This window comes from Cardiocondyla obscurior, linkage group LG15 (assembly GCF_019399895.1).
Source record: "Cardiocondyla obscurior isolate alpha-2009 linkage group LG15, Cobs3.1, whole genome shotgun sequence".
In the NCBI taxonomy this organism is placed as follows: Eukaryota; Metazoa; Arthropoda; class Insecta; order Hymenoptera; family Formicidae; genus Cardiocondyla; species Cardiocondyla obscurior.
The window spans coordinates 5,111,016-5,135,676 of NC_091878.1; the positions used below are offsets into that span (position 1 = coordinate 5,111,016).

At 37.3% G+C, this 24,661-nt stretch overlaps 4 protein-coding genes across 12 annotated transcripts; 1 reads left to right on the top strand and 3 right to left on the bottom strand.

The window, feature by feature from the left end:
- The first annotated feature begins 184 nt into the window (after nucleotides 1-184).
- Nucleotides 185-3,130, top strand: Erp60 (disulfide-isomerase A3). The gene is made up of 5 exons (XM_070666758.1): nucleotides 185-493; nucleotides 1,104-1,335; nucleotides 1,406-1,614; nucleotides 1,725-1,841; nucleotides 1,913-3,130. Exons 1-5 carry the CDS (start codon nucleotides 348-350, stop codon nucleotides 2,685-2,687), a joined length of 1,479 nt encoding a protein of 492 aa, XP_070522859.1. The 5' UTR covers nucleotides 185-347; the 3' UTR covers nucleotides 2,688-3,130.
- A 991-nt stretch (nucleotides 3,131-4,121) lies between these two features.
- Nucleotides 4,122-11,949, bottom strand: Rho1 (ras-like GTP-binding protein Rho1). 6 transcript variants are annotated; one of them, XM_070666782.1, is made up of 5 exons: nucleotides 11,835-11,917; nucleotides 8,411-8,493; nucleotides 6,731-6,891; nucleotides 6,257-6,640; nucleotides 4,122-6,112 (listed from the first exon to the last, which is right to left on the bottom strand). In XM_070666782.1, the coding sequence occupies exons 2-5, from the start codon at nucleotides 8,466-8,468 to the stop codon at nucleotides 6,074-6,076; spliced, it is 642 nt and encodes a 213-aa protein (XP_070522883.1). In that variant the 5' UTR covers nucleotides 8,469-8,493; nucleotides 11,835-11,917; the 3' UTR covers nucleotides 4,122-6,073. The 6 variants fall into 6 exon arrangements, with proteins under 6 accessions (XP_070522883.1, XP_070522880.1, XP_070522879.1 ...); XM_070666779.1 differs by lacking the exon at nucleotides 11,835-11,917 and adding an exon at nucleotides 11,299-11,779; XM_070666778.1 differs by lacking the exon at nucleotides 11,835-11,917 and adding an exon at nucleotides 9,892-10,310.
- A 1,555-nt stretch (nucleotides 11,950-13,504) lies between these two features.
- On the bottom strand, nucleotides 13,505-16,180 carry LOC139108460 (small glutamine-rich tetratricopeptide repeat-containing protein alpha). Of its 4 annotated transcripts, XM_070666772.1 has the most exons (5): nucleotides 15,823-15,972; nucleotides 15,365-15,410; nucleotides 14,967-15,306; nucleotides 14,440-14,898; nucleotides 13,505-14,365 (listed from the first exon to the last, which is right to left on the bottom strand). In XM_070666772.1, exons 3-5 carry the CDS (start codon nucleotides 15,284-15,286, stop codon nucleotides 14,254-14,256), a joined length of 891 nt encoding a protein of 296 aa, XP_070522873.1. In that variant the 5' UTR covers nucleotides 15,287-15,306; nucleotides 15,365-15,410; nucleotides 15,823-15,972; the 3' UTR covers nucleotides 13,505-14,253. The 4 variants fall into 4 exon arrangements, with proteins under 4 accessions (XP_070522873.1, XP_070522872.1, XP_070522876.1 ...); XM_070666771.1 differs by lacking the exons at nucleotides 15,365-15,410; nucleotides 15,823-15,972 and adding an exon at nucleotides 16,041-16,180; XM_070666775.1 differs by lacking the exon at nucleotides 15,365-15,410 and having other exon boundaries at nucleotides 15,823-15,971.
- Nucleotides 16,041-24,335, bottom strand: LOC139108446 (uncharacterized). Its single transcript, XM_070666735.1, has 18 exons — nucleotides 24,221-24,335; nucleotides 24,016-24,142; nucleotides 23,604-23,824; nucleotides 23,184-23,392; nucleotides 22,734-23,029; nucleotides 22,537-22,640; nucleotides 22,255-22,453; nucleotides 21,541-22,086; nucleotides 21,276-21,467; nucleotides 20,963-21,178; nucleotides 19,456-20,678; nucleotides 18,656-19,343; nucleotides 18,334-18,554; nucleotides 17,608-18,247; nucleotides 17,258-17,505; nucleotides 16,977-17,181; nucleotides 16,769-16,848; nucleotides 16,041-16,625 (listed from the first exon to the last, which is right to left on the bottom strand). Exons 1-18 carry the CDS (start codon nucleotides 24,239-24,241, stop codon nucleotides 16,485-16,487), a joined length of 5,577 nt encoding a protein of 1,858 aa, XP_070522836.1. The 5' UTR covers nucleotides 24,242-24,335; the 3' UTR covers nucleotides 16,041-16,484.
- Between the last annotated feature and the right edge of the window lie 326 nt (nucleotides 24,336-24,661).

A 24,661-nucleotide genomic window follows, 5' to 3' on the forward strand; every position in this document is an offset into this window, starting at 1 on the left:
CGCGTACTGATACAGAGCCTGGCCTTTTCTTCTATCCGACGGCAGCCAAAGTGCTGGCTTCACACGGACGAGCCTCTGTATCTGTACGCGTGGAAGCCGCGATTTCGAGTTGGGTTCTCTGCCAATGGGTACGCGAGCGGCACGTCAGCCAATCGGTACACGACAGCACCTCGCGGGCCGCGTCGCGTAGCGCGTACCGCAGACCGCAAACTACGGCACTTCGTGTGACTTCGTGGAAGAGCCACGTCTACGACGACGGACGGACATAACGTTATAGGCGGCTAGAATACGGACAGCCGTTCTCTCGATCTACTACATCAGCGATTATTCTGTCCACTGCCGAGAAGATGCTAGGAAAGTGCCTGATTATCCTGCCGCTGCTGCTGCTCGGCGCCCTCGCCGAAGAAAAAGATGTCCTGGAACTCACCGACGACACCTTCGAGAGCGAGCTCGAACGCCACGAGAACACGCTCGTCATGTTTTACGCACCATGGTGAGAAACACATCTTCGTCGGAGCCGCATCTTTCTTTCGTATTTTTTGCTTCCCTCGCGCTTTCAAGCCGCTTGCTCAAAACTCGCCGGACTCGTAAACAAAACGAAAAATATCTGTAAAGTAAACGGATAAAAAAAAAAGAGAAAATAGCGGTAATTCAGCGTAAGGAGAGACGAGACACTCGTCGTTAACCGCCAGATGTCTTGCTTTGTTTTTGTAGTTTAATTAAACCTTGTAATACTTGGCAATAATTTTAATGTTACAGTCTTTTTTGACAAAAATTATTTTTTATTTTTCTAGAATAAAAGAGTCTTTTTTTATATTTAACTAAAGCGCTAAACACCGGTGTACGGTATTTAATTTCTAGAACTTGATAAGGTATTATCAAGTAAATTTCTAACATTGGTTTAAAAATCTGGGGAACATTTATCTTCACTCGTTATTTTTCGATAAGATTTAAAGTAGTTGATTTTTATCTATGCACCTATAAACTGTACTTTTGTATGTATAGATTTTTTTTTTTTTTAAGTATTATTCATGCGACTACATTGCATTCGATAATTTTTAAAAAACAGCAAATAATTAATGAAATATTAATTTTATTATCAGGTGTGGGCATTGTAAACGCTTGAAGCCAGAATATGCAAAGGCAGCAGAGCTGCTCATAGGCAGTGAGCCACCTATTACACTCGCCAAGGTTGACTGTACGGAAGGTGGAAAAGACTCTTGTAATAAGTTCTCTGTCAGTGGTTACCCTACACTTAAAATCTTTGAACGTAACGAATTCAGATCCGACTACAACGGTCCTAGAGAAGCTGCTGGTATTGTTAAATATATGAAGGTAATGGCCCGCATTTTTTATTTTATTCTAAAATTCAATTATGTTTAATTTCTGTTTACCATTGTTTTAGTCTCAAGTAGGACCGGCATCGAGAGAATTGTCTACCGAAGAAGCTCATAAGGCGTTCTTAGAAACCGATGAAGTTAGCGTGATAGGATACTTCGAAAAGGACAGTTCTCCACTATCTGAGGCATATCATACCGTTTCGAAAAAACTTAGAGAGAAAGTCAGATTTGGCCACACATCAGCAAAGGAAGTTTTAGACAAAGTGTCTCGCAAGTATGTATTATAACAGTGAAAATGGAAATTATTTATCAGTCCTTGTTTCGTGCAAATAAAAAGACAGTAATTATTCGCGAAATATACATTAATTAAACAACTTATTTCAGGAATACAATCGTCCTTTATCGGCCAAAGATATTGCAGAATAAATTTGAAGACGATAGCTTAGTGTACAAAGGAAGTGATGCTGTTAGCGACGTGAATGATTTCGTTACCAAAAACTAGTAAGAATTCTTTTATTAAAAAAAAATTTTTAATTCTTAAACCATTTATTATAATGTCGATTTTGTTACAGTTACGGTATCGCTGGCGTACGTACTCGCGATAACTCGCAAGACTTCAAAAATCCTTTGATAGTTGCTTATTATAATGTGGACTATGTAAAAAATACCAAGGGTACGAACTACTGGCGCAATAGGATCATCAAAGTCGCTAAAGACTTCCCGGAGTTTTCCTTTGCCATAGCTGCTAAAGATGATTTTCAACACGAATTAAACGACTTCGGCATCGACTTCGCGAAGGGTGATAAGCCAATTATTTTGGCGCGGGATGCTAAGAGTCGGAAGTTCGTTCTAAAGGACGAATTCTCAATGGAAACGTTCGCGGCGTTCTTAAAAGATTTACAGGCTGGTGCTCTGGAACCTTATCTTAAATCCGAGCCAATCCCGGAAAGTAATACGGGTAATGTGAAGGTTGCGGTAGCGAAGAACTTCGACGATTTAGTCACCGATAACGGCAAAGACACGTTGATTGAATTTTACGCGCCGTGGTGCGGTCATTGCAAGAAACTGGCACCGGTATACGACGAATTGGGTGAGAAGCTGGCAGATGAAGACGTCGAGATCGTCAAGTTTGACGCCACGGCAAACGACGTGCCGGCGCCGTACGATGTACGTGGCTTCCCAACACTCTACTGGGTGCCTAAAGACGCTAAAGACAGTCCCGTTAAATACGAAGGCGGTCGCGAGCTTGAAGACTTGATCAAGTACATTGCCAAGCACTCTACTGACGAACTAAAGGGTTACGACCGCAAAGGCAAAGTGCTCAAACCTAGAGCTGACGAGTTATAAAATATTGGTGTAAAACAGCCACGAAGTTCATTCTTGTATTTTTCAATACGTCAATCGATGAAGCAATTCGGGAGTTTTTTTCTCGTGCAAGAACAAATAACACTTAAAATGCAGTCATCGTGAATTCTCTGCGAGACATTTTACAAGTGAATAAATGATGAAAATATACTGGAATGGGGAAAGGGAAGAAGTGTCTCTAGTATATAGGAACATGTATATGTATTAATTGTACACTTTGTAACGAATGTATAATGACGCTATAAAGCGCGAAGAACTGAGTTGAAATTTTCTCCCATAATAACATGCTTTCCAAGATTTGGTAAATTATTAAGTTATATTATAGAAAGCGAACACTCCATTCCAATTTTGCGTGACTACGCTAAGTTAAGAAATACAGTGATTTTTGTTTATACGAAAGAGCCAAAATAAATTGTTTTATAGAAGATTATTAAAATTCTTCCTCTTCCTTAGCTCTAGTATTAATTATAATGATGATCTAAACAAATATTACATAGTTACAATAAAAGAAAACAGCCTATAGCGCAGGTGAAGTTTTCCTACTCTCGTTAACGGGTGTCGTCTGGCAATAGGATCGATTATATCCTCATAAGAAATGTTTATTGTTAGTTACAATTTGTTATCATAGCGTTCGTAGGTTAATCATACAGTCTTACATACAAAAGCTAATTAGTAGTTTTGCAGAAAAGGGTCTGTGTGAACCAGTAGAAAGATTTCGGAGATCAAGATCTTCCTTGTTTTTCGTGATCGTAAAAATTGATTTATTCACACACGCGCGCACACACATACATTGGGAGACACCGGGCGATACCTTTATCTCGGGTTACTTTTTTTTTTTTTTCTTCACATATAAACTAGTTAAACACGAGTCTCAAAATATTTTATCTACTTATGAAAAAGATAATTAGCTTAGGGCAATTATGCAAGACCGCGTTTGTTAATAACTTGAGGTTTACGGAGCATTTTAGGAAAACATCTCATCCGTGTATGTACCTGTAATATGTATGTATTTTTGTCGTGCATGTAAAATGCATTTTCTGTTTCTTCTCTTTATTCAGCTCGTTGAAAAACACAGCTTGTTCATATCAAATCTGCATTGTCCTACGCTGATTCCGTGATAACGTTAAAAAGTCCAGATCTCTCTAAACGATCAAGTCTGCTTTCAACAATTTTTGCTTATTGCTCTCGCTCTCTCTCCCTGTTTATGTCATGCAAAAGTATATATTGTGCTGTGTATAAATGTGTGTATGTATGTGTATGCGTATGTGTGTGCTCTGGAAAAACGGTACTCGATTGACGCGCGTACATTTACCGTAATACGCGAGAAAGGGTTATGTATATACAATATTTCGGGTGCGTAATTGATACAATATTATATAAGTATGTATATTATATATTGTATTGTGTATATATATATATATATATATATATATATATATATATATATATATATATATATATGTATATATATATGTATATAACGGTATATATCCACGAAACTCATTATAAAAAGAACACTTTCGAGCTTCGCAGCGACGCGTAACCTGCACAGAGGAGCGGAGCGTGTATTCGACACATATTTCCCAAAGCACTCATTAACTGTCATTAACTCAGGCACACTTCATTGCTTAATATACATCTCTCTGGCAATCTCTCTCTCTCTCTCCTTCCTCCCCCCCTTTCCTCTTTTTCTCTATCTTCCTTTTCTTTTTGCATTCTATCCGTCGTGCGCGCGTTCGCTCGTGGCAGAAGTATCTTAAGTTGTGTCGCTAAGCTTTTTTTTCTTTCAGGCGGCTTTGAGAAGTCCCGTAAAAGCGTACTGCATGTAATAACAAGGTCTACTATTCGCTAAGAGTTCGAGAAACGAAGAGAGAACTTAGTGAACACAATTCCGCAGTCGAGCTCGTTGAATTAACGACCGAGAGAGGCATATCGCGTTACGCGACCGTTAATTCAACACTGGTTTTTTTGTGAGATACAATTTTCGTTACAAAAATCTTACAGGTTAGATCTCTCTACGAAAGAAGACGAGTAGCGGCAGTCTCTTTTCACCGAGGTGCAAAGAGCGGCGCAAGCGAAACGGGAAGAGCTTACAGGTCAAATGTTAATGTGAATTTTTGCGAAGCAGCTCGGCTCTACAATTGTGGCACATACGGTAAAATCAAAGCAAAGATATACGCGTTACCGTGCGCGAAATACGCACAGCTGATAATCTCCAAGTTTAGTACATCACACACTAAAGATATCGATGGCGTATGTATGTGTATATAAAAAAACCCAAACCGCAAGTCCAGTTACGGATTGGTCAGACACAAAGAACGTGTACCCCAAAATACATAAATATAATTGCAGCCGCATGTTATAATCTCCGTAATGTTAGTGTTATCGTAGTACAATAATTATAATAAAGTAATAATAAAATATAATAATAATACACACATTTAATCTAATCGGCATCTTAAAGATCCAGGTGATCTTCCGGTTTACCTATGCGCGTTTATAATACGACAAATGACCGTCGGTTTCCTTTTTTTTTTTTTGTTCAAGAATTGCAAAAGTGTGACTTAGTTTAAAGAAAGAAAGAAAGAAAGAAAAGAGCTACGAGCTACACGATTCAAAGCATTCAAAGTTCTCTCGAACTGTTCCTCTGAATTCTTATATTATTCTTTGACTGTACTTCGCATTTATTACACTTGTTTTGCATACTCAACATTTTCTCTATTGATATTCTCTCAACTTCAATTTATGTTTAATTTTGTTTATTTCCAAAATAAAGAGATGCTACGATAAAAAAAAAAAAAACAAATATGTATAATGCATGTAATATTAATAATAATATTAAAATAATAATAATAAACTAATAGTAATAATTACTACAATGATAAAGATAATCGTGTATCGTAAGATGTAGATAGTTTTGGTATGACAATCATTTTCTTGTTTAATTATTTAAACTCGAAGCACAATTCATTTCTGTTAAAAAATACACAATCAAAGTAGTCATTACAATATACATTATAGTTTTTCGTACAATTATAATATTAAGTATACTTATATTATATCGAATTTGTTTAGTATTCTTCAAGTCCTTTCGGTTTCATTGACGACAGTTTACAACATTAGGTATATATGTATTTGTAGACGCGGTTACACCTTCTTGTTTTTCTTTCTTTTTTTTTATATTTTTTTCTTTTTTTGCTAATTTTTTGATGCTGTAGATTTGTTTTATTATGTAAAATAATTAAAGGTAAGATGTTATATCGTGGTTTCCGCTGGATATCTACGGCATTACGACTAGCTTCTGTGTAGCTAGTTCCGCAATTCCATAATTTCGCCCGTCTTCTTATGGGCTTTCTTGTCATAACATCTTAAAGAAGCCTACATTTTCCTCTCTTCTTCTTCTTTACCTGAGATTTTAGAATATTTGCATTTAAGCGTGTATTCATAAAAATATTAAATACTTTTTTGTTTTTATATACTTATCGACTTGCAATTTAACAGGGTAATATAATTTCTTAAAAATTACTATTAGAAAAATAATTGAGACATACTTGTAATGCAGCACGAGTTGCCGTTTCGAAAACTTCTCTCACACCTTCCTTGCTTTTGGCGGAACACTCAAGGTAGGCGAAAGCATTGATTTTTTCGGCCATAGCTCTACCCTCTTCAGGCTTGACCGGTTCTTGTTTCATCTTACTGAGCTCCTTGATGGTATTAGGATCATTGCGTAAATCTTTTTTGTTTCCCACAAGGATGATGGGCACGTTCGGACAGAAGTGTTTCACCTCTGGTGTCCATTTCTCGGGAATGTTCTCCAAGGAATCGGGACTATCGATGGAGAAGCACATTAGGATAACGTCCGTGTCGGGATATGACAGCGGGCGCAACCTATCGTAGTCTTCTTGTCCAGCTGTGTCCCAAAGAGCCAGTTCCACCTGTTCATAAAAGCGAGATTCGTTAGAAAGGAATTATCAAAGAAATCTTTTGGTGAAAGTAAATGAGAAACAATTTAAGGCGCAACATACCTGTTTACCGTCCACCTCGATATCGGCGACATAGTTCTCGAATACTGTGGGCACGTACACTTCAGGAAACTGATCTTTGCTGAACACTATGAGTAGACATGTTTTACCACAAGCACCGTCGCCCACAATAACCAACTTCTTCCTAATGGCTGCCATGAATCCTAAAATATAAAGAATATACCTAGTACATATGTATATGATATTAAAAAAATTAATCGATACGTATCGGATATTAACGATATACATCTCGATACTGCTTATTTATTTAAAAACACTTATCGTTTAAAAAATGTATGTAAATATTGATTAATACGAAAAGCGAACGACGTATGGTATATTTGTTATAAGTTAGTGATAAATTTCACAATCAAATCGATAATGAATATCGTGATGCAATTAAATCATTGTATTCTTTTTATTGTATTGCGCGTAGGATATTACATGTTTATATGTAAAGAAATCTTTACGAAATAGATTAATTTTATTTCAAATATTAATTCGTGTCATCGTTCTATCAGCGTGTTTTATCTGCACAAAATAAAGAGGAGATAATATTGTGCCTCAAGATAAGATCTCGAATGGCACGTTGGGTTTTCATAATTGCCAAAAGTAGGCAGTCCTCCACCAGGAATAGCTTACCTACTTTACAGATAGAATGCTTTCTTTTATAATTAATTTCGCAATGGTATCGCGATGCAGTGCTCAGGGTGATAACGTCTGCTATGCTTTTATCGCGCTTCTCGCGAATCATGACTCATTTGCACAAAGTACGCAGGTTATATAATAGTTTTTCGAACTGTCTCCAGCCTATGTGTGAAATAATTGAGCAAAATATTTCTCGCTAATATTATCTGTACAAGTGGTTTTATGCTTAAAGATACAAAGAGTGAGTGAGTTTGCAAATTTTAGTCTTTCAGGACGTGTCAACATACAATTTGAAATATACCCTACGACCTAAAGAAATGACACCAAAATTTATATCGATAAAAAATTCCGATCAACTAGTGATTGCAACATTGTACGGGAAGTACTACCAAGTTGTTTAAACTAAAAGCATGCGGTGTGATAGATTTGCGGCATACATGGATCACATTATGGAAATGGAATGTGTCGCGTAAGAGATAGCTGAAAAGAATTAGAGTTAGTGCCGTTTACATTAACTTGCTTCCCTCACATAGCGTCAGTTATTCATTACAATTAGAATAGAGCAGAGCAAATGTTCTTAGTCGAAAGCGTGAGTACAAATAAGAAGTGACGAATGAGGCTAAAAGACATTCTTCAGGACAGAGTTAGGAAGAAGCTAGGATGGACTGACTTTTGTAAGACTCGTGTAACTCGCGTTATGTACATTTTTCTCTTTCGAAGCATAATAAAGTAATGTCTCAAACCTCGTAGGCTATAGTTCCGTTCTTTTCTTTGTTTTTTTTTTTTTTTTTTCCTCCTCGAATTTATCGTCAGCCTCTTTATTTCAAGCCAATCTCATAAATAAGGTTTCATTCGTAAAAAATCTAAGTATAATGTCTTTCGGCTGTTTCGCTATTTTTTTACATAGCTTCAACGCTACTTGTGAGGTAAGTGACGAAAGAGATTCATTCTATATCTTGTACTTTACTCGATCGCGCTATGAGAAAGCGGGACCTACGAGGACTGAAATCTTAAAGCATATTGACTGGGTCGTACCTGATCCAGGGTACCTCGTATTGCGTGGACCGAGGCATCGGCCCACGTTGCATCCCATGTTTTTAGTCTTTCTTTCAGCGTCTCTGTTTTAAGTGGACATTTTATATGTTAGATGTAGGTAGAGGAAGCTGCGAGATGAATGCATATATACCACACAACACATATCAATAAATGTATATATTCTTATACGTATCTAAATGTATATATACTAAGAATATGCACTTTCTGCTTTGTTAAAAGTCGCAACAAGTACAAACGAGATCATCCCTCATATGTAGGCTCTACGAAACTTTCAATATATTCTTCTATTTCTCAACTCTTTCTTTTCAAACATAAAAAAAAAATAAAAAAAAATAAAAAAACAGATAAATTTTTTTGTATATACATATCCTGGACGGTATATATGTATATACATGCTACGAGGTATTCCAGTAGGATCGTCAGTGAATAATTTTTATTTTATCATATTCGACGACTTATGTACACATTTAAGTCGAGATACATGAAGCATTACATTCGTTGTGGCTCTCTCTACACATAGACATAAAGTACAGTCTTTAAAATTGTACATTCTGAGAAACTATGTCACGTGAAATGTAACATAAATAGTTGTGCATTTATATCAATTGATCCACAATCAGGTGTCACATTTATCAAGACCTATTCTCAATCAAAGACAGTACCTTATGCACAGAGACAAAACAGTAATAAAGAGAATGCATGCAAATGAGAGAAAAGAGAACGAAAGATCGGTAGATTACTCGTTGTTAGGCATGCAATATCAAACACTGTATATACTTGAGATGAGAAATACCATCCGACAAAGCGCAAATTAAATCTGGTGGTGCACTGCACACTCACGGTTGTACAAACGTTACAATGCGTTGTACAGAATCCTACAGAAATTTACAGATAGTTTTAATATTGCATCAATCGTTCAACTGAGAATTAGAAGTGCTTGCCATGGAAGAGAGTAGTCAAAGAGAGAGCGACTAACGCGAGAAGACGTTACTAGACAGCAGTAACAGAAGGAAAAAAAAGGAAGTTTGTGATGCAAAGGTTCACCACTTTCTCACCCATGACGCCTTGTATCTCATCGAAATAGACCATAATGGTGTACTCAACTAAGTTACACAAAAGCAAAAGCATATGGAATATTGCTCATGAGATACAAGAGCTGCCAGAGTTCCTTCTTGCTGAGAGACTAGTACCAGGTGTCGTCCCCCGTTCGTTTTCGAACCGGTCGTGCGTTTGCGTTGATATCTTGACAGATCGAGTTCTTTGTCTTACAACTTATCGGAGAAAGAGAAAGAAAGAAAAAAAAAAAAAGAAAGAAGAGAGAGAGAGAGAGAGAGAGAGAGAGAGAGAGAGAGAGAGAGAGAGAGAGAGAGAGAAAGTAATAGGTATACATGAGAAAGATACATGCCGCCGACACGAGACGGGTGTAGAGAGAATTAATTGTACGTCAAGCTCGGACCAACCCTTTCGTGTATTTCTCCGAAACATAGAGATCCACGAGGATGAGCACGCGGATTGATGCCAGAAGACATGCAGCAGTCACCTCTGATGACTCCTAAATCCAGTTGCCGAGCTTCTCCTAAGAGGATGAGAGCATTGCTACCTCGGGGGAAGAGGGGGTGTTTGTTCCTCTCAATCGCACTTGTCACTCATTACACTCTGCTTGAAACAAAAGGAAGGCGTACTCGCGGTTTTGTCAAGAAAAAGAAAAAAGATAAGGCAATGAGACAAACAGAAAAAGAAAGAGGGAAAGAAAGAAGATAAAGCAGAGTTAAAAGGGACAGACCTCGGTTTCAGCCGTGCCCTTTTCATGTTCGGTGTTTAAAAACTTCGGCAAGAGCAAAGAAAGAAAGAAAGAAAGAGAAAAAGAAAGAAAGAGAGAAGAAGAAAAAGAAGCTCAGGAAGTACATCTAAAACAAGAATGTCTCTCGGTCAAACTAACCTATAATTCCAACGCAACGAAGACGGGCGACGAGAAGCGACCAAGGTCGGCGAATGTAGACAGAAAAACGCGCCCGCGCGTACGCAAAAGGTACCACGAAGACAAGAGGAGACAAGAGAGTCAAGAGAAAATTCGGTGGCGAGCATTCAAGACGCCATCGATGACGCGGGTGCTCGGAAGACACTAACGATGACGCGAGTTCTTGGAGGACGCCACCGACGTCGCGGGCGGCCGCGGGTCCGCCCGTACATTCTATTTGCACTTTCGTGCACTCTAGTGCGCGCGAGAAGCGTCGCGCGCGCGTACCCGCGGAGGCGGAGGGGTGTAGAAAGTGCGATTGAGAGTAACAGGCCTCGAAATCCCGAGGCTCGCACCTCTTCGGCCAGCAGTTTTTTCCTTCTTTTTTTTTTCTTCTCTCTTTCTCTCTCTCTCTTTTGCCTCTTCTTCGCGGTCTAGCGATTAATCTCGCAAAGATTCACCTTTTAAAGGAGAACAGCGCGGAACCGATAGGGCGAACTCCCGAGGACGGCGATAATCGCGTCACGTCACAGGCGCGCACGTACTTCAGAATTTGTTTACGCGGGGCAGCGGGCGGAAGAAACGTCGGCACGACATCCGGCATGATCGAGCGCTGTCACGGAGATCAGCCGCGATTGCGGGACGAAGGGCGGGCAGAGGAGAGCCGGCCGAGGGGCGAGGCGAAAAAAGCACGAGGTGTCTATTCCTTTTAATTACACTCGTACGGTTAATTCGTTTCCTTCTCTCTTCCAACTACGGCAAACTCCGCACTCGGAGGAAAAAAGGGGTTGCGGAAGCGACGGCGCGAGATGCGTGGGGTGGCGTAACAGAAGGAATACATGGAATAGTCGTTGTGGAAAGAGCGAAAAAGAAAGAGAGAAAGAGAGAGAGCGAGAGGGAGTTTACTTACTGGACTAAGCGGCCACGTAGTGTCAGGTAGAGCCCGAGAGCATTCCAAGAGATCCGTCGCACGGATTGCTGCTCGGCGCCAGCAGCGGCAACGGCAGCGACCAAGATAACGATGACGACGTGGACGTAGACCGAGGCAGAAATCGCGCGCACGAACGACGCGGATACGCGACGTAAACGCCGAGTGCAGTCGAGCCACCGACTTCAAAGCGTACTTCACCGCGCGGCGATACCGAACGGACGAGAACCGCGACGCATGGCACTCCCTCAGGGCCTCCTCGCGCAACTCGTTCTTTCTTTCTCTCTCCCTCTCTATTCGTCTACTTGTCTCTCGCTCTCTTTTTCTCTTTCTCCCTCACTCGATTCACGGAGGAGGAGGCTCTTTTTTTTCCCTCTTTCAGCGCCCGTACCCGGCCCGACGTCCCGGTGGGATACCCAACGCGCAGGGATACGCTCGCGACGCCCGCACGCACGGCACACTACGCACCCTTGCACCACTCTGGCCGGCGTAAACTTAAGATATATTTACGTATTTACCTGAAAATCTTAAGCGACAGAAAGTCAAGAAAATGGCTGCCCTCGATGGCCACACCTCGATCTGTTGAGTGTGCGGCGAATGCCCGAGGTGGAGGGGACACTGAGGACGAGCGACGGTAGCGGCAGCTTCGGCTCACTTCAGGAGCGTGTCAAACGTACTTGACCGGGAATGCTATAATCCACGGTTCGACGTCCGTAAATTTGTTACATATACCTATCCAACGGACGTTGTTTCGCGATGCATTATAGTTAACGTACACATACATACTATAATTACAGATAAGGTAACTTTATAGAGAAATTAATTAATCGATTGAGCCGCATAGTGTCCGCACTCGTCAAACTTGGTTCCAATTTTGCTTCCAAAACCGGCGAATCACGCGCCACCGGCGCGTTGCACGTCACAGCTCGTAGAACTATATAGATGTGTGTTTTGCGCACACTGACACTTATCAGTTTTATGCCGCTTGTAGGTGGATGACGGAAAGGGTTAGAAAATATGTAAATAGTCGCGGCTGTCTGTCCATCGCTCGGGACGTTCGTGACGCTCGTAAGGTTCGCAGTTTTTTGAAGAAGCGATCCTGGCCTCGGCACGATACTCTACGCTTCGTACTTTTCGTTTTGTTACATTTATTTAACAAGTCACAAAAATTATATTTTTGGTATAAAGATAAAATTTAATATTCTATATCTTGTATAAGATAAAAAAAAGTACAAATTGACCGGTGTCTAAATAAAAAATTTACAGATATGTATTTGCGATCAACTAATTAAATTTCACGCCGATGCGTGCGTGCACGTAGCGTACGTGTTATTATCGGTCGGATAAAATAAATGTCTGCGTCAAGAATTCTTCCCTCCCATCTTTCCCAATTGCCCGCGAAATAAAATAATCTTGAGAGCGATTAGACTTCTTTTCCCTCTCCCTTACGGAGAAGTTCAAGGGCGTGAGGTTGCCTCACGGTGACAAAACCAAGAATTTAAGCTAGCGAATACATTTTTGCGATCAAATTCGCGAAAAAATCTTCAATTTCTCTTCTTGCAACTTGCACGCTGCGACGCTTCATTTGCCACAACGGCTGACTTTGACAATCAGCTGATCCAAGAAAAACCTACGAACGACTCCCGTCTAATCGAATATAACGCTTGAGGTGTTAGCGATCGGCCAATATATCCGACGTTACACGCTCGTATATGTAAAATGTGTATACGGATACACGTTATGTGTGTATATGCATTAACGCGCGCTGTGGCCAAATAAGAATGATGTCATCGCATGACGCACGTGGAATTAGCTGACGCTCGGCACGCCCGGTCGGTCACTCGGCCCCGTAGAATACGGAAAAAGCGGCCGTTAATGAAACTTTTGTACGCATGTCTCGCCAAAGGAGAAATTCGTACCCCATTGATTACCAACGCGCGGCGAATGCGTCCTTGTCTTACCAAGATAGCATCGATAAGAAATATCTTTTTGCGCGCGATATACTTGCAAACAGCTTCCTTTCCTTTCGTAATAGAAAGCGCGCAGCTCGAGTTACACGTGCGTGTCGTGCATTCTCATTTATTTAGTTCAGTCGTTGATCTTCTGAAAAGAAGAAAAAGAAACAGAGCAGATAACTTTCAATTCGGGGATTCTTTGATAATTCACGACACAAGTCGAGACGATGGTGTTCGTCGAAAGCTTTTTATTTATTGCAGCCTCGATATTGATTTCCTTTCAATTATTTATAAATATTTTAGAATGCATAAAACCTCGCGTTTAATCATGATAAAGAAAGTACGGCGAATCAACAAAAAGGAAATCCAAATGTCCAAAGAACCTGTCTGATTAGAATTAAAGATTTCAATAATTACATAAATACGCATTTACGAAACATCAAAAAAGTTCAATTTTTGTGTAAGACATATGGAACGCGATAAGATTAACTAAAATGATATCCAACTGCCATGAATTCGGACAATTTAGAATAATTCAAAGTAATTCTTCAATGATATAATAACAATCTCGTTATACAAATCCGCATTTATCATTTGTAGTATAGCACACGAACTAGAAATAATGCCCTGAATGATACGATAAATTGGGTGGTGATCGAATGTTAATCACTCAAAACATGTTGTTACGTTATATCAATCTTTGCATGTATGCTATCAAAAATTGTACAATGGCCAGAGAGAAAATGGAAAGAGGAAAGAGGCCTAAGATTACACTCGTAATGACTAATCTATGAAATAAATTCTCTATGATACGAGAGAAATTATTGTTTTAGATATGACGATAGAATTATCATTGAAGCTGTAAATCTCACCGTGTGGCGTTTTAGGAAATGATACAATGTACTTGGTCTGTGACTACGAGTGAGAAAGAAAGTCAGCTATGATGTCCACAAAGTCCATCTATCACACAACCGGTTGTATTTTAGTTTTGTTGCGGCGGTTCCGGATCGTTAGGATTACCTCCCATTTGCCGTCTCAGGGACTCGATCAATTCAGGATTTGTGTTCTGCATTTGTTGCGCCAACTGTTGCCCGCTGTAACATTTACGCATACGTGAGTAAGTTATAACACGAATCAAGTTTATTATTTTATATTTTGCCAAACTTACGCTTCAATGAGTAAATCTATGCGACCACTTTCTTCCACATTGCCGGACATGAGATTACACATCATGCTCTGCATAGCTGGGTCAGATAACATTTGACGTGCCATATTCATTAAAGAGGGATTGCTTAGAAGAGCGCTCAAGTCCATGCCTGGTAAATTAGGCAGAGACTGATTAACGCCTAACTGGGCCAACTTTTCTTCTGCCAATTGTAAGTTGTTTCGATAGCTTTCATTATCTGGTTCCATCGCTAAGGCCTTCTCATAACTTTCTTTAGCTTCTTTATGCCTTTCCAAACCAGAATATGCTAAACCTAATCGACCGTACGCCTTGCTATATGAAGGATCAATAGAGAGTGCCGTATTACAGTCTTTGATAGCTAAGGTGTGATTCCCAAGTTTGTTGTGAACTGCAGCTCTGTTACAATAATACACTGCATTGCGAGAATCTAATGTTATTGCCCTGCAAACAAATTTCAATTAAAAAAAGAACAATATTTTGAAAATTTTACAGAAAAGCTATGTAAATACTTTGTATAATTAGCAAGAGCTTCATGATGTTTGTCTTGTTTCATTAGTGCATTGCCCTCATTTTTCAATCTTTCTGCTTCTACTTTTGCCTCTGTTGTAGCTTCTGGGCCTAAGACTGGTGCAGCATTGTCCGCTGCATTCTTATAAATTTGATAGAGGTTTATATTTGCTGGAGCATCAGAGGCTTGCACATTATAAGCACTCTCCAGACACTGGATTGCAACTTCCAAACTCTCTCGCGAGTCAGCAGTTATGTCACCATCTTGCAATTGATCTGTCAGGAACTTGACAATTGATGAAACCAATCCCTTGATAGCCATCAGTATTTAGAAAAATGTTTCTGCAAAGAAAATATTTAATATGTAATATTTAATGTGTTCTATAATGCTCATACATACCGTGAAAATTCTATATTAGTTTTGCAAGTAAAAACGATAAAAGCAGCTAAAAGAAAAACAGTATTAAGTATCTCCAAAGTATATATCTTTTTTAATCAAATAGTGGCAATTACAAAAGTCTAGAGTAACTTTCATCAAACTCTAATAAATTAAATTAACATCTTATCAAATGACGCATAATTACAAACTTAAAATCATTAAACATATGGTGAAGAATTAAACAATGAGTTAAAACAGAGCAACAACACCAGCGTATGTACGATTTATAATTTTATTTCAGTTAATATCAACTTTGTTAATTAAGATAATCCCCCATGAAGTCAATCAAGTTAATCAGATTTTAATCGAAACCGTCGTGAACGTGACAAGTGATTAACTATCAGATTACGCTAATTCATTCTTGGTCGACATAACCAAAAAAAAAAAAAAAAAAAAGAAAGAAAAAAAAATAATGGTACCAAAGACACGAAAAGCGTTTTCGTGGGTCAATACGGGTCTAAAGTATAAAAGACGGCTTATTACAGATACGATTTTTGGTATCTTCGCGTGAACGTGTCGCGTACAATTGACCGAAAACGTATCGAGTTACTGAGCATTCTCGTGGAGGTCGGCGCTCGTGACAGCTTACGCGGCGACGACGACGAAAACGACGCAAGGAAACATCAGGAAATCGTACCTTTAAAATGACGTCAACAGCCGATCCCGAGTAGGAACGGATCACGAAGGACCGATCAGAACACAGTCGGAGGGGAGCCTCCGCTCGAACGTACATACATATACGTAGAGGTTCGAGATCCGTGAGATCTGTTGAGGCGAAGTCGCCAACTTCGCTTCAATGCGGCTCGTGCGCGCTTCGCGGCGAACTCCAGCGGCTTCCATCGCGCGAAGGTAAACATGTGACTCGAGTGTGTGCTGCGTTTTTAAACTGAAATTTGTGGAAGACATAGGAGCGAAGAGAATTGGTTATTTTTATTCTATTACTCATTAACTAATTGAAAATTAACACAACGTAACTTTACATCAATTTATAGGAAATATACTAACATATAAATATTCAACAGTATATGCAAATATGTACAAAATTCATTTTGTAGATACATTGTCTCTAATATTTCTCACTTTAATGTGGACCCTGTTTTACAATCCGGAAAATCACGTTGTTACCATCTGTGCCACCTAAAATATAATGATAACCCATATAATAGAACGGTATCATTGTTCGCAAACCATTCACAGCATGCTGCAGTTTGATCTGGAATTTCTGAAAACATAATAATAATTATACAGTTAATTTAGTTTTATTACATTAATTTAATTTTGCTTATGAAAAAAAAGTTGGATATAAAGAGAAAGAAGAGAAATAAAATTTATTTCTTTCAATTATAATATAAAAAAAGTAGTTACCCCGGCGAACATATATTCGTAAATATAAAATTCTCCACTCTGCGTCGTAACAATCACATATACGTCGCTGTTGCCAAAATCTGTATAGGAAACCAAGTTTATATTTATACATTGTCATAAATGAATTAAAAATAGAGTTAATTATAATAATAGCCGTATATTGCAATTAAATTGTTTTTAAGTTGTTTATTATTTAATTTAATCATACCACTGGTGTAGAAACACTCAATTCCATTGATCTGATGGGTGTGAAAAATGCTCTGGTAGCTGTAAAAACTTTGAGATTCGGGATCGTATTTATAAATGTTTACAGCGTTCGTATCAGGATTGTCCAGCAAAATGAAATAATTTTTTCCCTGCGATAAGCTCTTTACATAACGACTTTTGCTTGCGAAAGTTAACAGCTGTTCGAACTGTAAAACCATAAAAAGTTTATTTTAATATTAATCATTCTATTTTAATTATCTAAATAAATTATCTTTATTGTACCTTTTGCGTTGTTGAATTAAATCTATGTAATGAAGACTGTGAGAATTCGCCGAAACAGCCGATAAGAAGAAATACTTGGTGTTCGATTTTGAAGATCTGGATGGACCAGGCACCGTCCGTAGGAATTTCTTGGACTAATGTTGCGCTTCTCGTTGTGTGCTCATCGTTTATTCTGTACAGCAAAGAATTTGTACGATGCGTCATGCGTACTTTATCGTAGTATATTGCCAGAATTACATACACATTACCTGCAAATTAAAAATTCAAATAATCCTCAAAAATTTTTATCTTTTTATTATAATATCAATTTTTAATTATAATTGTAACAGATTCCTTACTACCGTACTTACCTTCGTGCTTAAAAATCTTAGCATCTCTCAAATATCCTTCTACTTTATGAAAAACGTCCTCATGATTTTTTTTCAGATCTTTCAACGTCATCCAGGAAAATATAGTATATTCGGGCTTAATTCCCGTCGACGTACATTCCTTGCTACTTGACACGGCGGTCGTCATTATGTTTACGCCGAACATCTCACTTGGGTCATGAAAATTTTTCACGATTTCTCCAGGATTCACTTGCCACTTTCGCACAGTTCTGGTAGCATTGTCGAATTCAGTGAGATCAACTACAGATTGGTATGTACACGAGCAGTTGTCTGATAATCCACAAAATCTTCCGGGCTGCTCACTATACATGTTTAATCTGATCATGCTTTCATCAAAGTGCACTAAATCGATTTGACTGACATTTGTTCCAGGTATCTCCAGAATCTTTTCCTCTTCTAGGTAGAAAAAGACATCGCACAAAGTGTCGGATATCTGCGAGCTATATTTAAGATTTCCTTCAATTATTTTCCATTGTTTTTCTATAATTTCAAGAGTTTTATTTATCTTCTCTTTAGGATCTTCGGCGACAGAATGCAAATCCACCCTGTTTACTAAACCGGAGGTAGTTAGGTTTTGAATACGAATGTTTGATTTAAAAATCTAATAAAAGAAGCAATTAAAGAAATGAGCGATGATTAGATCTATTTAACAGAATTAAAAAAATTGTTTTAATATTGTGTACTAACGAGATCACCAAAGATGTCGACATCTTCACCGGTATTTCGTACACCGTCGTCATATTCTTTCATTATATCAACATTGTTAATTCGTGGCACAATAACATCTCCATCAACTATTAAATCTTCCTTGAAAGTTTTTATTCCATTTATCATTTGCATCTTATCATCATCATTTAGAACAAAGTCAGTCGGGCAAATTCCATTAATTTTTTCTATATCCGCATTGCCTAAAAATGCAACGGATGAAAAAGTATTAAGTTCTTTCTTTATGTATTTAAATTATTCCACAATTAAAAATATTAATTATATAAATTCGATCGATATTTACCTGTTACTGTAACAATACCGTTGAATCTCATGTCGCACGAAATATTGTAATCTCCTGTAATTGTAACACGGTTCTTCACAAACTTATCGAAGTCTACCGTATCCAGATTTTGCAAATACACATCGCCTTCTACTTTGAGCTTCTCGAAGAAAATATTGTCCGGCATAATATCAGTGAAACGGACCGCGGCATTGACAGATGCGTTGACATCGGCATTATTCACGTAAAGTTTTTCTATCGTTATATTTGAGAGGAACATCAAAGAACCACTAATTGTATCCTCGCGATTTTGTCTAACGACAGAATCATTGAACTCGAGAATATTCACGTCATTGATCTTTGCGATATTTAAATCGTCGTTTATCATTAAATCGTCCACGATAACATCTTCCTCGAAGGTTTTCGTTCCGTTGATCTCGATGAGTTCTCCGTCGTCGAGTACGGCATCCATTATTATATGTTGAATTTGCTTAATTTCTTTATAATTACCCTTAACCGCTTTGGCGCGAACATTTTTCCCAAAAATCACCTCTCCTGTGATAATTTGATCTTTATCTTTGGTCACGGTATTATTTAACAGATAAGAAATAGATACCGAACTGTTCGAGGGTGTGTCCCAGGAAATATTTTCAGACACCTTCAGGAGATTAATATTTTTTGCAGGAATATAATACAAACTTTCGTATAACTGTAAGATAAAACAAAAAAATTAAATTAAATTATGTTTTTAAGACAACATTTAAATAGAAGATTAATTATAAGATTAAAAAAAGTTAACAATGTACCAACTTTACTCTTACCTCGTTTACATTGCGTCCGTTCACCTTTGGAATATTCACGTTACTCTCGACGAATAAATCCGTGAATGTAACATTGCTTTTGATTGTTAGAGGTTCGTCTATCCACATCAGCTGCGAGGTGTTTCGATTATTAATGTAATCAGCCGTGATATTATCAGCGATAACAATGTGAGCAGAAATGTGTCCTGTTACTGTTTGCTCCTGCGACTTCGAAAGAACACTTGTCATTAGATCGTCCAAGTTTTGACCATAAAGAGACTTCAGTGTTATATTTTCAACGATTAAATCCTCAATTTTCCTTTCTGATGTTATTACGATATCGCTTCGCGACAATCCCTCTAAAAAGCTCTCAGTCCTTATCCCACTTATTTGGCTGATCGTCAAGTTCTCTATCGTTAAGTCACCATCAATAATGACTTCGCTCAAATCAGAACGCAACGTATCATTTAATCGCGTTAGATTCATCTCAATCTTATTCAATCTCTCTACTTCTATGTTTTGTACGCGAAACTCCGGTACCTTCAAAGTTCGTAGCTGATGATCATCGTCGAGATGAAGCCCATTCTCGAAGAAGACTTTACGATAATTGAGCAAATGCACATCAAAATTATCCACAAACACGCGACGTGCTTCAACAGTGGAAAGTTTTGTAACTTCTGAAAAATTTACACTAGTCTCATTTATAATGTTGTCTATATCTATACCATTAAAAGTCAAAGCAATAATTTTTTTTGCTCGGAGTGTCTGGATGTGTAACTTTTCTCGGATCGTTAGTGAGCTTGGCTCAACTTTAAAGAAATTATCATTGAAATCATTCTTGTGAACGAACTGATTAACGTGGAAATCTTTGAAGTGAATATTAGTAAAATCGCTTGGTATTTCCTCAATTGTTGTATACAGAAAATCGTTCTCCGCAAAACCGTTGAGATACTTTGTATTGAGTTGATCAATAGTGAGACCAGCTTCTAAAGTAATATCTTTAGTGATTGCTTGATCAGTAGATTTTGTCCAATATCGATCGAACATGTCGTTCACATTTACTAGGATATTTTCCACAAAAAGCGTCGCTGCGTTGTCGATCTTAAGATTTCGAACATACAAATCCCCCAATATTGTGACATTTTGGTAAATTTGAAGCTGTTTATCGGGTACTTTTATCATAGACTCATTCATGTCGAACACAACATTCTCAGTCACAAAAAGTTGCGCCAGTTTTAATTTACCTGTAATAATATAAGAAATCAAATAATGTTTAATAATAATAATTATTTTTAATATTTTTTATTTTAATTTATTATTAATTTAATTTATTATTAAATTTTTATTATTATTAAATTTATCATTAATTTAATATTAATTTAATAGTTTAGTAATAATAATTATTTTAAGGTGTATTTAGATTAATTTACTGAATTAAATTTGCCTGTATTATATTATTTATAATATATTAATATATTATAATTACGCAATTAACAAACGAATAACTCCAAAGTATTTAATGAATTACCTTTAACGACATTTTTACGAGACTTTCGCGCAGCTTCCTCAACTGGCACCCCATTAACTGTTAACGCATTTAAATTTTGGATATTCAACGATTCTGTATGGAAACTATCGAATATTTGATCCGTTGACGTTGTCATGAATTTATCAACGGAAACTCCATTCACCATTTGTGTCGTAAGGTTCACAATTTCCACAAAATTCTCATACGTAATTGTACCTGTAATAAAATATCATGTAAGTGTAACTGGACGCTATAAAATCTCTAAATAATTTTAATATCGCACATTTAAGAATAACAAACTTATATACTTAACCATTAATCTTCTGAGTATGATTAATGATAAATAGATCGTTGATTAACCGATCTATTTCTATTCTGTTCAGTCTCTTGATATTTAACTTTGCAACTTTTAAATCAGAATGCAATATAACAGTATCATTTATATACTCGATGGGTCTGTTAGCCATAGCAGACGCGATTCCTTCGTCAGTTCGTAAAGTCCAATCTGCACCATTTATAAATTAATATGTACAAAAAAATGTATTGCAGAAATTTCGTGTAATTTTTATTGAACTTACATTTAGGTGTTATTCCGCATAAAGACTCAACTTGAAGGTTGTGCACAATAAGAGATTCCGCCTGTAGCGGATGTGCAAAGTATTGTTCGTTTTCTTGAATTATTTTCTTCGATTTCACGTCTACATTGTTCACAAAATCCACTTGCATTTGGTCAATCTCCAATTCTTCTAGATATACATCATTGGCTATAATTTTTTCTTTGAATTCTTCTAACATATTCGTAGTCTTCCGGATCTTTTGCAGCCATTTTGAGTGTTTTTCCTGGACGTCGTGAACATTGAGTTCCAGCTCGTCTAAAGCTTTCGCAATTTGTGAAGGTGACAAAATGTCTTCCTCTGTTGCAATTTCTATGCTGTTTATTGTACCAGACAGCAAAGTCAAACTATCAAAGTTTATTGGCTCTAAAATTGTTAAATTTTCAGTAGATGGTAAAAGAAACTTCCAGGAAGACTGAGCTTTTTTTACGGCTGACATTCTCTCTTGTAATGTTTCGATCAAGTCCAATAAGCATTTTCTCGTTGCATCAGTATCTACTACATTGTTATCTAAAATAAAAAAATGTATTTTAAATTTGTGGTAAATTTTTCGATAAACAGGATGTCTCAGATCCCAGATCAGTAGACAAAAACGAAGAGGATCTGGGACACCTTGTATAATATGTTCTTTTTTCGCTCATTTACTAATTTTTAATTTACATTAAAAAAAGTATTTACCTATAGGCATCGAAGTCATTTCAATTTCCCATTGCTCTATCCAGTACATGTTTCCTTCCATGAAAACTAATGTTACATTTATTATATGTTTATTTATTAAGACTGCCATATCAACTATCTTCCGGTTGTCTATAAAATATTTAATATCCTCGCGCTTCCAATCGTATGTACTATGAAATTTGTACAGCTCGATAATATTCTATAAAGTATTTGCCACATTTATTACTGTATTATCATGTTTCAAATTTTAACTTATTTTAATATCAAATAATTTACACTCACATCGTGTGCCACAACTATAAAAGTATCACCGTCCATGTGAAAAATACTTATCAGGCTGTGCGGTGCGATATTAGAAAGGCTGAACCAGTCTAGCAATTCACTTCCTGGAATAAAAACAGAATAATTCATTCCAGGCAATGTTTTATTTAAAAAATAAAAACGACATTAAAAAAACTAAGATAATCGAATACACCAACCGTCCCAGCAGAACATGCCGCTCAGTCCTTCATCATTTACTATTAGGATGAAATCAAAGTCACCGTGGACATAGTGATGTACCGAAATCGGGCGTGTTGTGGACAAAAATTGTATTTTCACGACATTGTTTTGCTTAAATTCATACACTTCAGAACCAATCCATGGACTTTCCGCGTTGCTCTGGGCGAATACAATGATCGTTGACTGTCGGTACTTAAACGCAGTCACCGATACTACGCCAGCCGTCATCACATAAGTGACGATGTCCATGTATGTGCCACTCCATCGATAGATTCTGCAATTCGACAGAACCGTAAGAAAAGAAAAATCAATATTAATTTTGGTAGTATTTCTACTTTTTTTTTTTTTAATACGATACAACCACAGACTTATCTAAATTGATATGTTTCTATATCTTTTTTTTTTAGGGGCAAGTTTGTGAGACTCACACAGATGATACAGAAAATTTGTCGGCGTTATTGGCCATGATCAAATAGAGTTGTTCGGCTTGTATGAAAAACTTAGCGTCTACTGGGATACCTCTGTATCCTATCGTGTGACGAAATCGCAATGCAGAATTTGGTTTTGCTGTATAAAGATCACATAGACGCGTCTCGTAACACACTAACAGGTAGCTGGTGTTCTTCCATATAATACTCTATAACGATGCAATTTGGTTACATAATTTAAAATAAATTATAAATAAAAATATACATATTAAAAGCTTGTTATATATGTATATAAAAAAGTATTTTGAACATATTTTATAATTTATAATATAAGATATAAATATTATTTTATTAAAAATACTTTCCAAGAGAAGCTTTCAAAAATCGAGACAGATACCAATGTAAAAAGATGATTTGTACCCTAACAAATTTGACAACAGCCTCTTGATTGATCTGATAAACTTGATGTAACGCATCATTGTAGGTCTCGTTCCAAGTTACATTAAAAGAGGGTACCATTATGCGATTACTATCAAGGATAAGCATTCCATCAGGCATATCTATGATGAACGGCTGATAATCGCTCGTTATCGGCGCTCGCCATGATTTGTTCCAATGTATCCTATATGATATTTCCTGTACTGTAAACAAAACGTTTTGTCATCTTTTACCTTTTATTTAAAATTAAAAGAATTATCTGTTTGCAATTTAAAATATATCGTTGTGATTTAATTGACGTAAAAAAGTGAGAGAGAAAGTTGCGTAATTCTTATACGATTGCACGAACGTTCTCTTGAAAATGAAGTAAAGAAGGTATTGTCGCTCAACTAACCTGGAGCTGTCTCTTGAATGTGGATCTTGATGAATTCTATCTTGGACTGTCGTAATTTCTCGTACAGATATTCGTTCAGATCTGTCGAATGCCCGCCGACCAGCTGCAGAGAGATGCAACTTATCAACTGCAATAGACATGGAAAATTTAAAGATTTCAACAATTCTTGAGCGTATATGCATTGGAAGAAAGTAACAATACTTACTATTGAGAGGAAGAGTTTCATGGCTTTGATTATGAATATTGATTACTGTACGGAATCCGTCCACGGCGAGAGCCGTGCGAATAATGAGGATTTTTCGGAAATAATCCACGTGATATCTGGGTGACTCTCTTCATCATGCCTCACACGTATGACAAACGAGCTTGAATGTATTAAATGTAAATAATAGACGTATATGTACAAGGTGTCCGCGATAAAATTGAAAAATTTTGGAGATAGAGCTTGTCGAGACAAATAGGAAGGTTCCATACCATTTTATTAAAGTATTGACCGTTATTGAGAAAAAAATAAAAATGACTAGCGTAAAAGCGACAAGCGACGAAGCTGTTCGTCGCGCTCACTTACCGCAGCTTTCAATTGTCGCTTTTACGCTAGACATTTTATACATGACGATAAATATGAATGTGTTTCATCTATTTTAAC

Excerpts from the sequence above, each read along its gene's own strand:
- Erp60 (XM_070666758.1), top strand. The coding sequence starts at position 348 with ATGCTAGGAAAGTGCCTGATTATCCTGCCGCTGCTGCTGCTCGGCGCC. Across the intron at positions 494-1,103 it reads GTCATGTTTTACGCACCATG|GTGTGGGCATTGTAAACGCT; the intron begins GTGAGAAACACA and ends TTTTATTATCAG. Across the intron at positions 1,336-1,405 it reads GTATTGTTAAATATATGAAG|TCTCAAGTAGGACCGGCATC; the intron begins GTAATGGCCCGC and ends CCATTGTTTTAG.
- Rho1 (XM_070666782.1), bottom strand. The coding sequence starts at position 8,468 with ATGGGATGCAACGTGGGCCGATGCCTCGGTCCACGCAATACGAGGTAC. Across the intron at positions 6,641-6,730 it reads TCGAGGTGGACGGTAAACAG|GTGGAACTGGCTCTTTGGGA; the intron begins GTATGTTGCGCC and ends TTTTATGAACAG. Across the intron at positions 6,113-6,256 it reads CAACTCGTGCTGCATTACAA|GTAAAGAAGAAGAAGAGAGG; the intron begins GTATGTCTCAAT and ends CTAAAATCTCAG.
- LOC139108460 (XM_070666771.1), bottom strand. The coding sequence starts at position 15,286 with ATGGCTATCAAGGGATTGGTTTCATCAATTGTCAAGTTCCTGACAGAT. Across the intron at positions 14,899-14,966 it reads GCTCTTGCTAATTATACAAA|GGCAATAACATTAGATTCTC; the intron begins GTATTTACATAG and ends ATTTGTTTGCAG. Across the intron at positions 14,366-14,439 it reads ATAGATTTACTCATTGAAGC|CGGGCAACAGTTGGCGCAAC; the intron begins GTAAGTTTGGCA and ends TAAATGTTACAG.
- LOC139108446 (XM_070666735.1), bottom strand. The coding sequence starts at position 24,241 with ATGAAACTCTTCCTCTCAATA. Across the intron at positions 22,641-22,733 it reads CGGCATGTTCTGCTGGGACG|GAAGTGAATTGCTAGACTGG; the intron begins GTTGGTGTATTC and ends TTTTTATTCCAG. Across the intron at positions 20,679-20,962 it reads TCGTAAAAATGTCGTTAAAG|GTAAATTAAAACTGGCGCAA; the intron begins GTAATTCATTAA and ends ATATTATTACAG.